The sequence below is a fragment of the Xenopus laevis genome, chromosome 1L, assembly GCF_017654675.1.
Source record: "Xenopus laevis strain J_2021 chromosome 1L, Xenopus_laevis_v10.1, whole genome shotgun sequence".
Lineage (NCBI taxonomy): Eukaryota > Metazoa > Chordata > Amphibia > Anura > Pipidae > Xenopus > Xenopus laevis.
The window spans coordinates 193491128-193505822 of record NC_054371.1 but is presented as its reverse complement, the minus strand read 5'-3'; the positions used below and the strand labels follow the sequence as shown (position 1 = coordinate 193505822).

The 14695-nt window shown below is 36.8% G+C and overlaps 1 protein-coding gene across 5 annotated transcripts in view; it reads right to left on the bottom strand.

Moving 5' to 3' along the window:
* LOC108717391 (cotranscriptional regulator FAM172A homolog) overlaps positions 1 to 14695 on the bottom strand; it is a 288433-nt gene that overhangs the window by 126890 nt on the left and 146848 nt on the right. For all 5 annotated transcript variants that reach the window (XM_041568521.1, XM_018264673.2, XM_018264668.2 and 2 more), the window contains exon 8: positions 12573 to 12692. In XM_041568521.1, the coding sequence (XP_041424455.1) occupies positions 12573 to 12692 (120 nt within the window). The remainder of the gene's footprint in view (positions 1 to 12572; positions 12693 to 14695) is intronic.

Below are 14695 nucleotides of genomic sequence, written 5' to 3'. Positions count from 1 at the left end.
TTATGCAAATAGAAACACGTTCTGCAATCTAGGGAGGGAACATGCGCAATAGATCAATGGGATCTGATAAAACCTTACAGCTATATCAGCCTCAGACAGTAAATATATAATGATGAATCCCCTCATGTTTTCAATGAACTCTTAAACTAGGTTATTTTCAGCAGCAGGAGGGCAACGAAAGCTCACTAGGCTGATTACAGAAGGAAGGAAGATTATATGAATAGTTAATTCAGCTAAACTGTTGCTGTTGCAGCTTATTTTATTTTCATGTTTAGGTTTTGCAGAGGACATATAATGCTGGTCTTATGCATTAAACTGTTGTATTTCTACAGTTTATCAGATCGAAAGTATTGTTGTTTTTACACTAAATGAGAATAAATATTCCCTTTTATAAGTAATGTCTGTGGTTCTAAATTCCATGGAAGTTATGTAATTAAGTACCTGTATTTAGAGAAATTCAAGTAATACATCATTTAAAGGACAAACCCCCAGTTAATGTAGACTATTTTTTATCACACTATTTGGCTATAAGTATTTACTGACACAAAGTATTACTGTGGCATGCAAATCTAGGAAGGCAAAAGTCCCCCCAAAGCCAGGGTTTGACTGGCCCACTGGTGAACCGGAAGAAAACCTGATGGGCCTCATTGGTCCGAGCTCACTGACAGGCTGAGTGGTGCATTGGTGGAGCGCTAGGGGGTTGGAATGCATTGTGTGATAATTATCTGAGCTGGCACCGATATTTATGGGGAGCAGTGGAACCTTAACTGTGGTTGGGTGGGTCTAGAGTAGTGGGCCCATTGCTGGGGTTTTCCAGTGGGCCCCAACTCAGACACTACCCAAAGCCACCCCCAGCCCAGCGGTACTAATCTGAATGAGAGAAGGATCATCTGCAGTTGTGTCAGTCACAATGGGCTGGAGTTGGCATGATTATTCCATAGGCCCGAGCACTGTTTTAATTTGTAATTAGCCTATTAAAGGATTGTGACAGAAAAAACGTGCAGTTCCCTTTGCTCTCTGTCTGCTTTGTAATGAGCAGGTAACACTGGGCTGTGGCATTGGGGGACTTTTGGCTTCCTAAATATTTATGCCATAACTATTTAGTAACACTGACATGTTCCTATTGAGTTTCATCTACTCACTGCAAAGCTGCACATTGTTCTAATCACAAGAATTGTTTGTCAGGAGCTTAGCAATGGACTTTGAAGGGCAAGCAGTGACACACACAAGTCTAACATAAACATGTGCAATGGCATAAAGGTCATACGCACTGGACAAAAGTCCAATGGAATGATGAACTGTTCTTTACTGTGCCATCGTCATGGAAAAGCCTGTGTTTGGTGACTGCAATTCACCTGAATGCATAATGGAATGATGGTCTCTGGCTTCTCGGGCAATGTCTCCATGTTGCAAACAAAGTCATACCACTGCCTAGCATGCATACCTGATCTTACTGATTTTGCACCACTGGTGGTAGTTTTACATTAACAGCTCATAATCTGCAACCTATGTTGCACTTGCCCTTAGACCATGTGATTTATGTGGGCATTAAGTTCAGAGTTGTTTTCTAGTAGCCTTAAAAATTACACTCTAAACACACACAGATACATATATGCACACACAAACATATACCTACACATACTTACACAAAACTAACAGTTCCCTAGATATGAGTATCCCACAATATGTCTTAATTTATTGCAGTTGCATAACTTGACATTACTGGGCCCCACAACACATTATTCTTGGTTTGTCAATATTTATTGAAACAATATATTAGTGAGGGCCTCATGTGGCCCCAATACCTCCTGCCCCCCCCCCTGCAACCACAGAGTTTGCCCCTGCATTATTGTAAAGAGTTACCATGTCCTCTAGTAAACACCTTACTTATTTATTTCATTCCTTTGGTGCAGTTTAGAGAAGCACACTCATTTAGGCAGCAGCATGTTGGTCAGCAGATAGATGTTCTACATTAAAGGGGGTGGTTCACCTTAAAGGGCATGTAAAGTCTAAAATAGAATAAGGCTAGAAATGCTGTATTTTGTATACTAAACATAAACTTACTGCACCACAAGCCTAATCAAACAAATGATTTATGCTTTCAAAGTTGGCTACAGGGGGTCACCATCTTGCAAGACTAAGACTGTGCACATGCTCAGTGTGGTCTGGGCTGCTTAGGGATCGTCATAAACAAAGCTGCTTGAGTTCTGAATGGCTGGTAAGTAAGGCGGGGGCTCCCCCTGTTGTTCATAAGTATGATTGTTTCCCTGCTCAGCAGTTAGGGACCATCTGACAAATCCTATCCACAGCAGTAAATGAAGGGAGAATTTCACTGCATACAGTCAGGTTTCTTATAAAAACGGTACACATTTTTTAATTAAAGTATATTGAAGATAGGTTTCTTTTTCATTAAAGAAAGTAAAAATTGGATTTTATTTTTTTTTGCCTTTACACGCCCTTTAAGTTAACTTTTAGCATGTTATATTTCCTGTTTCTAGTATCTTTGCAATTGGTCTTCATTTTTTTAAAAAAACTTTTTGAATTATACGCCTTCACATTTTACATCTTTTCAGTTTTCCAATGGAGGTCACTGACCCCTGGCAGCCGAAAAACTTTTGCTCTGTGAGTCTACAAATTTTATTCATTTTTTGATTACTTTTCTTTCTATTAAGTCCCTCATTCGAACCACTGCCTGGTTGTTAAGGTAAGCAAGAGCCTAGCAACCAGATACCTACTAAAATCCCAAACTAGAGAGCTGCCAAGCAAAAAGTGAAATAACTGGAAAAAAAAAAAAAAAAAAATGAAAACGCATTGCAAATTGTCTCAGAAAATCAATGTCTATGTAGGGTCGGACTGGGGGTCCCGAGGCCCACTGTCTCAGGGACCCCCTTCCACTGTCTGCACTATGTTTTTGCCACAACCGGAACAAAGATGGGAGGTCACTACACTAAATATATTATGCCCAGTAAAATCATTAAACACGGATGAAATGCAGTAAATATATATTTATGTTGGGTGAGAGGGAAGTGAAGGTCATTATTTTCCCACTCGTACAAATCTCTGTTTTTTTTCTAGATCTAACTGAAACATGAAGAAGTCTTGAATGCTCAGCACATATAAATGTTTCCTGATTACTTTATGATTCTACTTCTTATATTTCATACATAACAAGGTGTTTAACTAGCTTTAATTTAACCCCGCAGGATTTATTTCTTTTCACTGGTTATATTATCAGTTACTTTAGAAGCCCAACAAAATCTCTTTTACATCTGTAGTAAAAAAATTAATTATGCTACGTGTTACTAGAAAGCATGGCATAAAAACAGCAATTCGATACATCTGTTATAAGAGAGCAATCAAACGTTTACACGTACAATTTAGTTCTTTAATCTATATGTTTTTCTAAAGCATGACAAAATAGATATTCATTCTAAGGGGGATCTCTGAAAAGTTGGGGGATCAGTATAATCTATATTACTTTGGGGTAAAAATTGGTAAAGAATCTTCAGGAGATATTGAAGACGAGATATTAGATAAAATGGTTGAATGCAGTTTTTCAGTTGAAGGACAGTATACAGATTTGCTCTTAAAATAAATCAAAATAAAACAATCATATTCTTACATACTGTAAGTATTTAACAGAATGCATTCAAGACTATAATTTATCAAGATAATTGCATGGCAAATTGGTCTAGCAGCAATTTGATTGCCTTGGTTGAATTTAAAAGGAATTTATTTTTCTTCCTTGAGGCACTAATGACAAATGTAGTTTTAAAACAGAAAGTGTTGGTGTTGGACTTGGCATTCTAAGGCTGTATAATGTTATTAAACTAAGGATGCACGGAACCATTATTTGGGATTTGTCCAAATCCTTCATTCGGAGTACCGAACTGGAAGGGAAATTAGTGGAAAAAACATTTTTTCTTCCTTGATTTGCGACAAAATTAGGAGTCGGTTTGGCCAGCCATTAGGATCCGGCTGAATCATAATCCTGCTGAAAACCCATCTTTATATTAAACCCCAAGTGTTTAAAATGTATGCAGTTTGCACAGTGGATTAATGTATTCCTGATTTTATATGCCTCCTTCTAAAAAGATCAACAGGAACAATATTTATGAATCTGAAGAGCCAATATCATTATTCCCCTTTATCCAGAAGGGGGATCTGGTAAACTGGTGCCTTCTTTCAAAAGAAGCATGAGGCAAATCAACAAAAAAAGCCTATAGTAAACTGAGTGGCACCATCACTCCTTCTATGAGCATTAACCCAATAATGTGCTCCGGACGAGACCTTGAATCACAGGGGATGATCCCTCGCAACGGTGTGGAGTCAGGGTGTTGTGAAACTGTATGCTATGCACAATGATTGAGCACCAGTAGTTCTTTCAACTTAACAATGGAACTGATTTATTAACACAAACAATTGACAACACAAGGAATAACAACAAATAACAAAGGCTTCCCTCTAGTAGAGCTTGATAGGGGAGCATCAGTCTACCCACAGTGTCTCCTGCTTCCTCTGAGTACACCTTGAATGAGGAAGAACCCAGGTGGGACCTAACTAAGTCCCTTATACTTGTCTTTGATGCCCTGCGTAGGCAGCAAATTCGACCCAGATTCACCATACACACCCATTAAAATGAACAAAAGGCATGAGTTTTTAGGCACATTCATACTATACATATTGGATCATAAAACCAGAATGTTACAGTATGTTACAGAGCATCTAATTCTAAGCAACTTTTTAACTGGCCTTCTTTTTTTAATTATTTGCCACCTTCTTCTGACTCTTCCCAGCTTTCAAATGGCGGTCACTGTCTAAAAACAAATACTAAATAACTCAAAAACCACAAAATTTCAAAAATGAAAGCCAATTGCAAGTTGTCTCGGATTATCACTGTCTACAGAATACAAAAAGTTCATTTTAAAGGTGAACAACCCCTTTAATGGCTAGAGGAGCAAGAACTATGGGAGCCCTGCCAATATTTTGGATTACAAAGTGAAGCTTTAGCCAAAACGTTTGGGAACGTTTTATTATGTGTAAGAAATCTTAATATCAGAAAAAACTTTTTAAACAAACCAATATGCCCAAATATAGATATTTTATAATGATGGTATATCACAGTAGCACTGAATACAATGCCATAATATGGTGTGTGCACAATGATCTAGAAATCTTTTTTCATTTTGTTGACATTAAGCTCTTAAAGATAAAGTATTTGATCATAATTAATTCTAGAAAGCCTGTGGAAACAGGAAACCTATCCTTTGTTTTGACATGAGACAACTATGAATATTAGGTATTCATTTGTTATTACCATGCTCTATTATGTGGACAATGTGATTTGAAAAACCAATCAACTTTACAAATAATACAATAATAAAAAATAATAATAATAATAATAAAAAAAAAAAAGAAACAGGAAACATATCAATATGTTGGAAACCCATACAATGTTGGTGCTAAAAATCCTAGTATCACTTTTGTAAAAATGTAGATTTGTTGCTTGTGTTCTTTTAGTCAAGGTCGTTATTATGGTTCCCTAGAGATTTAATAACAGTCTACAACTCACTCAAAGGCTCAAGAGCACTTGAAGATGAAACATGTAATGGATACCACCTACGGATGTTTTCTAATGAACTGGTGTGGGAGGTTAAAAAAAAAGTCTTGGCTGGCTGTTGAAGTAACAAAACAAACATAAAATAATAAATAAAATACAATAAAGAAGACATTTTTAAGCAAGGTACTTTTCATGCATTTCAGAGCTGTAAAAATGTCCGAATTTTAGGTTTAGGTGGTTTAAGATTGACCTGAAACAGATGTAAATATAAGGAACATTGCACATGGAACAAAACACAAGTACTTGTGTGAACAGCTGAGGGATCAGTAATGGGAAAATATTTAAGCTTATTATGTCGTATTAAAGGCCATGTAACTATAACCATTAGTCGCCAAACACAGAGCTATCAACTAACTCCATGTGATTACTTTGATAATGATCCAATCAGGGCATTTCTGAGAACTTATTATTTCATGTTACCATGTAGGGTGAAGAAGAGGAGTACAAATACACATATAATTAGTTATAAGGTCAAGGGGGACTTCCCTGTATCCACTAACTTAATACCCACTTCCAAAACAGAAAAAAAAATATAATGTGGTACAGGGCACTTGAGTGAATATTAACTGCATTGCAGTTGAAAATGAAAACAAGACAGATATCCATTAAGTACAAACTTTTATCTGTCAGCCGAATGTCTTAAATCTAGTCCCAAGTAACATCCTATAAAAAAATAAAAATAAAGTGTTTTTGGAATCATGGCAGGGAAACGATGCAACAAAAGACTTTGGTGATCTATTTTGTTTTCTTTAATGCAAATTCTGGCATTATAAGTTATTCATTAGTTTTACTGTTGGAGGTGCAGCATTACCACTTTTATAACATGAACTTGAGAAATAAGACTTGTGCTGAACACATTTTCTGCATTTAGTTTTAATTAAATGGCACCTGTCACCTTAAATATTTTCCCCCACCGAAGGTGCGGGATAATAGAGCCTGTACTCTGGCTGGGGGAAACAATTGTTTTTTTTAAATGCCCCCACCAGCACTAGCCTGCCCGCACCAGGGTGGGAGCAGGCCTGAAAATGTTGTGTCTGTAACAGATCATAAAGACGTCTTAAATAAAGGCTTTTTAAACTTTGGAACTTTTGAATGGTGCTGTGTCATGTATTTGTAAATTCAACCCAATATCAACCAATTCTTCGACTAATGTTCATGAATCAGTCACAAAGTTTAAGATATAGGAGGTGTCTAGAGACTGTTACATTTGCAAAAGGAGGCTCAACTAAGTATTGATGTAATATCTCTGTTGGGGTGCCAAAATGTATGCCCCTGTCTAATTTTGTTATGATGCATATTGCATATTTTCTGTTAATCCAATAAACATTATGTCACTGCTGAAATACAACTGTTTTCATAAGGCATGTTATATATTAAAAGGAAGTTGCTACTTTGAAAGCTCAGCCAATGATAAACAAAACTCCAAAGAATTAAGAGGGATTCCCAAACTTTTTCATACGACTATTACATGTTACCGATTATCCAAAATGCTCAGGACCTGGTGTTTTCTGGATACCTTAAGTCAACTAGAAAATCATGTAAACATTAAATAAACTCAATAGGCTGGTTTTGCTTCCAATAAGGAACAATTATATCTTATTTGGGAGCAAGTACAAGGTACTGTTGAGAAAAATCATTTAAAGAATTCTCATTATTTGGATAAAATGAAGTCTATGGAAGACATCCAGAAAGCTCAGATTTACAGAAAGGCTAACGGGTTTCCAGATAACGGATCCCATACCTGTATTATTACTATTCTGCTTCAGTAAAAGACTGACAATTTTCTATTTTTCAGTATTTTAAAATAACCCCCTTCTGTAGGAACATAATAGTCGGCTAACATGGTCACTAATACATTGATCAGTGCATTTTCCCAAAAATAATAAAGAAAAACTGCCCAATTATAGCACCATAACCAAGGATAGTTGCTTAAGAAGGGAGCAGTCAACTGTATCAAATGCAGATGATTGGTCCAAAAGGATTAGAATGGATAAGTGACCTTTGGTTTTGGCAGCCTGAAGATCATTTTTAACTGTTCACAAGGCTGTCTCAATAGAGTGCATAGATCAAAAACTAGATTGCAATGTTTCTAAAAGATTATGGGTGTGAAGAAAGTTAGTAATATGGGAAAACACAATATGTACCAGGATATTAGTGGTGGAAGGAGGTGAGGCAAGTGGTGGAAAGGAGACAAGTCAGTCATTGTAGGTCAAGCATTGGTTTTTGTTAAGGATAGGTTTGACACAGGCCTGTATGAATAGAGAAGTGAAGAGCTAAACATGTGATCAGTAGCAAGATTAGGCTCAACAGGGCACTGTTTGAGTAGAAAAGTAGACCTAGGATCAAGATTGCAAGTTGTGAGTAATGATGACAAGAGAACTCCAGAAACTCTGCAGCAGTTGTATGATTGAAGGAATTAAGACAGGATTCATCCAGTGAGCAATGAATTTTTAGCCTGCAGCACTCCAGAACTTGGCTGATGGACATTCTGAGAGTTATAGGTTGGGTATCTATAATATAGTGTAAACTTAGCGTACCTGTGTTATATGCCATGCTTTGAGCAGTAACAATCGTTCACTGGAGAAATTATGCTTTAAAACCCACGCATAAACAATAAAATGGTAATTTCTTATAAAAAGTGAAAAGGGAGTAGTGAAACTGTAAATAATATATTCCTTTTCAGGACTAAAGTGTAAAAAATAATAGTACTACATCCTCCCCTACTTCAATGAAACTTTGATACTAGATCATATAAGCTAAAGTGCAGTCATTCCCACAGGAAAGCTGCCTAAAAAGAAATAAAATTCTGATTTTTCAGGCGCTGATCCTGATTCGGCCTCCTCCGCAAGTGACATCCAATCTATGAATAACATATTTATAGCTTGGAGTTTTTTTTACACTCGCTCAGCAGTGTGTGAAAAGTGCAGTTAACAAGTAAATAAAGTACATAATAGAGAAGTCACACATGGGCAACTCGTAGGCTACATATTTACAAGGTGATTTTTAGCATGGGAGCCCCATTTAAAGAGTAAGCATAAACACATGCTCTTCTCCTATTACCTCCTAACAAAAGGCATATTAAGTAAATATACTTCTCAGATCTTTCTTTGCATGACAGATATGTGATGTGCCTGTGGTTATATTATATTCTTCCTCCCATGCATGCACCACCTGCAGAGACTGCAGTCTACAGAAGGCAGCCCTCACTGGGACCCATCTTGTCTCACTGACAAAGCTCTTTTTTAACTTCTTACTTACTCCGACCATTTCTAGGCATGGGGAGAAGTTAACTCAGCTTGTGATAATTTCACAGGCACTGAGCACTGTGACCCCCAGCAACCTCGTAGGTCAGAAGTCAAGTTGTTCTAAAACATCTGTGTGGCTTATTATGAAAGAAGAACAAAAGTGGAGGCACATCCACCAGTATGATGAGAGAGACAAGCAAAGAAGTCCTGACATTCCAGTCATCTGTTGTGCCGAGCAGCTCTGCCTTGGGACTGGTTTAAATGATACTGGATCTTAGGTGCATTGTTTGGGGACTGAGGGGGTTAATGAGAAGTCTGAGCAAGGGAATGAAAGTAATCAATCAGTGAGCTTCATGTTTGTGCGCAAGTAAATTCTGCAATAAAATAACACAAACATATTGCAGGTAAAAGGAAAACTACAGATATGAATATATCAAAACTTCCTGAGTGTATAAGACAGGTTAATGCAGTTAGACCAAAAAAAAAGCCAGCTAAAATGTTTCTAGTTTTAATACATACAGTATTTACACATTTATATAAAGTTACACTAGTGAGGGGACTTTTCACACATAATCAAAAAAAAATTGTCCCGTACTAAACTTATGAAATTTCCTTTGGTTTCATAATTACTGTAATTTAGGCAAAAACAAAAGTGTGCATAATATGCTGATTTCCCTTTTTCTTTATATGAATCCCTGTTAGGGAGATAACAGATATTCAGACATATACAGGACTATTTACCAACTGGAGCTAAGGCAAATGAGTGCTATTAAATTAGAAACAATAGCATTGTATAGATCTGCATTTACATTCCCTTTACACCACATAATCCAAAAGCGTATATAATAACACTATACCGTCAGTTCCAAGGGATATAGACAGACAGTTACCACTTCTGGACATTATTTTTCGCAAATTCTGATTAAATTTAAAATGATGGATAACGTGTTTAAAGCTCTGAAAACTCTAACTCTAACTAGCCCAGTTAGTAGCATATTAATGGATAAGGAAAGTCTAATTCACTGGGGGGGTGCTTTATTAAAGGTAACCCTATAGATTGTAAAGCTAGCCATACATACAAAGTTCCGATAATATGGCCACCTCGATATGCCCACCACGAGGTGGCCTATTTGGACTGATCCAGTTGTGGGTTCTAGGGCCCAAGGTTTGGATCACAACGAGGAGAATATGAGCGGTCAGATCGAGGAACATGAATGTAGACTTTAAGTCCTTGTGGGCAGGGATCTCATTGAATAATGTATCAATCTGTAGCGCATGTACTGTCATGTACGGCACGGTGGAAAATGTTGGCACTTTACAAATAATTGTGAATATTATACACAAAAATGAGTGTGTAGGTTTGTGAAAAATAAAGGGCATATTAATAAAGACAAGTTGTTGTCCTTAAATATAAATTAACAATATGCCCTATGATCAAGTAATAATCCATTACAAAGAACTATTGGTATTAATGAAAGGTGGGCATTTTTCGATGGCAGACTTACCTGTTAAACATTATATTCTACTGGCAGACCTCATTGAAGTCTTTTACAATTACAAGATGTTTCTTGACATTGTGATCTGCGCAGGTTTTTGTACAATAATCCCAAAAAGTTGGGTTTTTTGGGGCAAGAACTCAAAAAATTTGTACGATTCGAATCGTCATGTGATTTTGCCAAGTCTTTTCCTGCACCGACTTTTTCTAGCAGATTTTTTGAAAAATTAGTTAAATTCGTGGATGGGAGTTAGGTCGACTGTTTTAAAGGAGAGGGAAAGGTAAAATATAAATAAAGCTCTATGGATTGCCCCTTAAGTGAAGAGCTACTCACAATAATGCTGCCTCTATAGGAGTTCCTGTTCAGCTGTAGGCAAAGATCGACTTTAAAAATATTGAAAAGTGCATAAAATATAAAAGACATCCCTCTGCACAACAGGGCTTGTAAATGTGCAGAATAAATCATCCAAGCCCTGCGCATGAGCAAATGATAGTCTACTTTCCCTCAGACCAGCGATGATGTTTAGGTCATGTGATAAAAATAAATGTCATCACTGACCTCCCATTCATTGTTAAGCACCAAAACCAACGATCGTGTCGGTTACCATAGCAACGTGATTACTTTTGCTTGGTAGCTTTTCGGGAGTGATCAAAAACTGAAGCATTCTGTCTGTCTGGGATCTATATTGGGCACTGAAGGAATCATCGGGAGGAATTAAGTTGCTGCATGCGCACTTTCAGACTGACGCGACCCAAGATGGCGCAGAGTCCACAGCGGCAGCGCCAGATACATTTCCAGGGTGGCAAAAAGCCTCAGACGGCTTCTTCATCAGAATCTGAGTATAAAATTACCTTTCCTTCTCCTTTAAAAAAAAATTATTTGATACATTTGAGTTTAAGTAATGTAAATACCCACCCTATCTATAGGAATTGGTAGTGAGATATGTCCCAATATGGAACCTACCATTACTATCATTTAGGGGTAGATTTATCAAAATGTGAGTTTAGAATTTAATAAATAAAAACTCACACATGTTCTATTCATTCCTGGATTTTGAGAACCGTGTTTATCAGATTGTGAGTTCTATAAATACAATTCTAAAAATCCCATAGGAATGAAAAGAATGTGGGTGAGTTTTTATTTATTAAATTCTAAACTCACAATTTGATAAATGTGACCCATTAAGTGTCGTCTTTGAGTACAAGCTAGTGAGGTGTGGATCACCTCAAAAGCAGTGGCAGCCAGTATTTATAAATGCGTCTCTTCCACCCACAGCCTTTGTGACATCAGAAATGGGAGGGTCAGGTGCAGGTAAAATGCAGGTGGCATGCCGGGTCGGGATGGACTCAGGTTGTGAGCAGGTGGGTTTAGGATTATCACTGGTGGACAGCTGAATAATATTTCTTACTTTACAATGTTTTAATGCATTAAATATTATATATTGCCTGCATTTATACACATTCATATACTAATATATGTTTCTCATCTAAGCTGGAACAATGGATAGACAAGAGAGACAGTTGCCTTGGGACCACATTATTCAATTAATAGGTGGTACTGACACTGGCACTGTCCCACACAAAGCCCATCAAATACAGAACAGGCTCCCTCCATTGAAAAAAAGATAAATGCTGGATTTTTTCGTGTTGTCCATGATATTAGTCTATGTTAAGCAGGACGAATTGAACGTTGAGAACAAGGAAAAAAAGTCATGTTCATTTTTTAGAGCGTCATCTGACCTTTTTTCTTGATTAAATAATCATTTTCTTTTTAATTAAGATGTGCTTGAGGATGGCATGGCCCCTGCTCCTACTAGAATTTATGCTTACACACACACACAGGGAGATTTAGTTGCCTTCGTTACATCTTCGCTACTGCGGGAGACTAATCTCCCCAAAATGCCTTCCCACTGGCAAATATGTGAATTGATGGTGGGATGGCATAAGCGTCGCTTCGGTTTTCCGAAAACTGAAGCAACGCTTATGCTTATGATTCACAAAAGGATTACCTTGTCCCAGGATTGTTTACCTTCAAACACTAATAAATACAAAGCAGTAACAAAATTAGGTTAGGAAAGGGTTTTACAAGCCGGTGAGTGATCATTTGCAAAACGAACCAGATAAACATTTAGCACTAAAAAATGCCTTCTCTGCATAAAGGGAAATGCCAGATATTTATTAACAAAATGTAAAAAGAAAGGTATAATCTTACCAGTTCTACAAATGTAAGGCCTCCATAACTGTGGGCAACAAATAATACATTTTCAGCAGGTGCTTTTGAAATAAAATTGTCCCATACATATAAGGCATGTTCTTCTGGAGAGCCATTATCCTAGGAGCAAAGAAACATTCTCGTTAGTTCCTCTAAAGAAAAAATACTTGCAGGACATTGCACAGTTCATAGCGACAATTGCTTTACCGTTAAAAGAAATAAAGAAAAAGACCAATTGCAACTCTCACAATATTAATATCCCCAACTCTACATCATAAAAAAGGCTACTTCTAAAAATTCACTCCTCCTATACCTGTAAGATATTTGATTACATTTAGGTGGTGACATTTTCTTTTAATAACAGCAATCTTTAGTGGTTTAACAGCAGTCAGCATTCAATAAGCAAAACTTCAATATCACAGCGGACAACAGCACAGAGTGCTTCCCATTAAACAGAATGGTAAAAAGCTGCAGATGCAAAAGTCCATTTAGGTAACTGCTTCTCAATTAAATTGCTGAATGTGTTATAACACTTGTTACTCTTGCACTCCCTGGAATATAATTTATGCATAAAATATATATTTGAAGTATCTTAAGGTTCTTTGTGTGTGTCATAAAAACAGATACAACACAAAATAATATATAAAAAAAATATATATAAAATATATATATAATGTATAATTATGTTTATTACCATACTGAAGTTTATAAACAGTTAAATGTTGAAACGGTATATTCAAAACTAAAAGGGGACCCAGTGGCTAGATATAAGCTTGAAATCGAAATCATTCTAAAAGGAGCGCTTGAAAACGGTTGGATCCCTAAGGGGGGAAAACAGTATCTTACACAAGAGTTTCCTATTTGCCCTGTACTATATTGTCTGCCAAAAATCCATAAGGATGCTAGCAACCCCCCTGGTAGATCAATTGTCTCTTCCAGGGGTGGTCTGCTACATCCAATTGGATTATACTTGGATTATTATTTGCAAGACACAGTGCAATCATTGCTCTTTTATCTGAAAGATACACATTTGTTGAAAATCTTAACTGATATATATTCTATATTCTGTATTCTACTGATATATATTCTGTATTCTACCGGAAGGACCAATTATACTGGCAAGTATAGATGTGTGCAGCCTTTATACCATTATTCCCCACCAGGAAGGGATTGATTCGGTACGTTGGGCATTACAAAATTCGGACAAATATGACGGTCCCCCTATAGAATTTATTTGCCAACTTTTGGAAATAACATTGAAGTGTAAATATTTTAGTTTTGAAAAACAATTTTTTGTACAAAGGGAAGGTACGTCAATGGGAGCTCCAATGGCACCTGCCTATGCGAATTGCTTCATGGCTCATTATGAGCAAAAAAACATTATACCTGTATTTAAGGACTCCCTTTTTTTGTACTTGAGGTACATCGATGATGTGCTGATTGTTTGGCAAGGAGAGAAAGTTGATCTGTTCAATATGGTAGAAAGTCTCAATAACTTAACCTCTACAGTTAGATTTACAGTAACATGTGATGAGCAAAAAATTCAGTTCTGGGATGTTGAAATTTATAGGCAAACCAATAGGTTGAGTTACAAATTATACAGAAAATCTAAATCAAAATACTTTGCTTTACTCTACAAGCTTTCGTCCACATAGCTCAAAGAAGGCAGTGCCTTTTTCACAGTTCTTGCGAACTAAACGCAATAATTCAGATATTGAGACTTGTGAAACACAAATTCAGGAAACATATAATCGTTTTGTACAGAGAGGATATAATCAGTGTGTATTAAACACATCCTTAAAAAAAGGCTCGCACACATATGTTACAGCAACAGGATTCAAATTTAAAACTTGACCCTAATAAGCAAAACTGTTTCATCTTACACTACGGGATCACCAAAAGTTAAAGCCATTGTCGATAGTCAATGGGCAATAATACAGAGTGATAAAAAGTTATCCAAATCATTGACACAAAAACCAATGTGGGGTTATAAACTGGGATCAAATTTGAGAGATCTGTTAATGAAAACTGATCCCGTTCATACGAACCCAAAGGGGGCATCCTAGGTAAACTAAAGAAAGGGTGTTATAAATGTGCGGGTTGTACCACATGTAGATCCATGA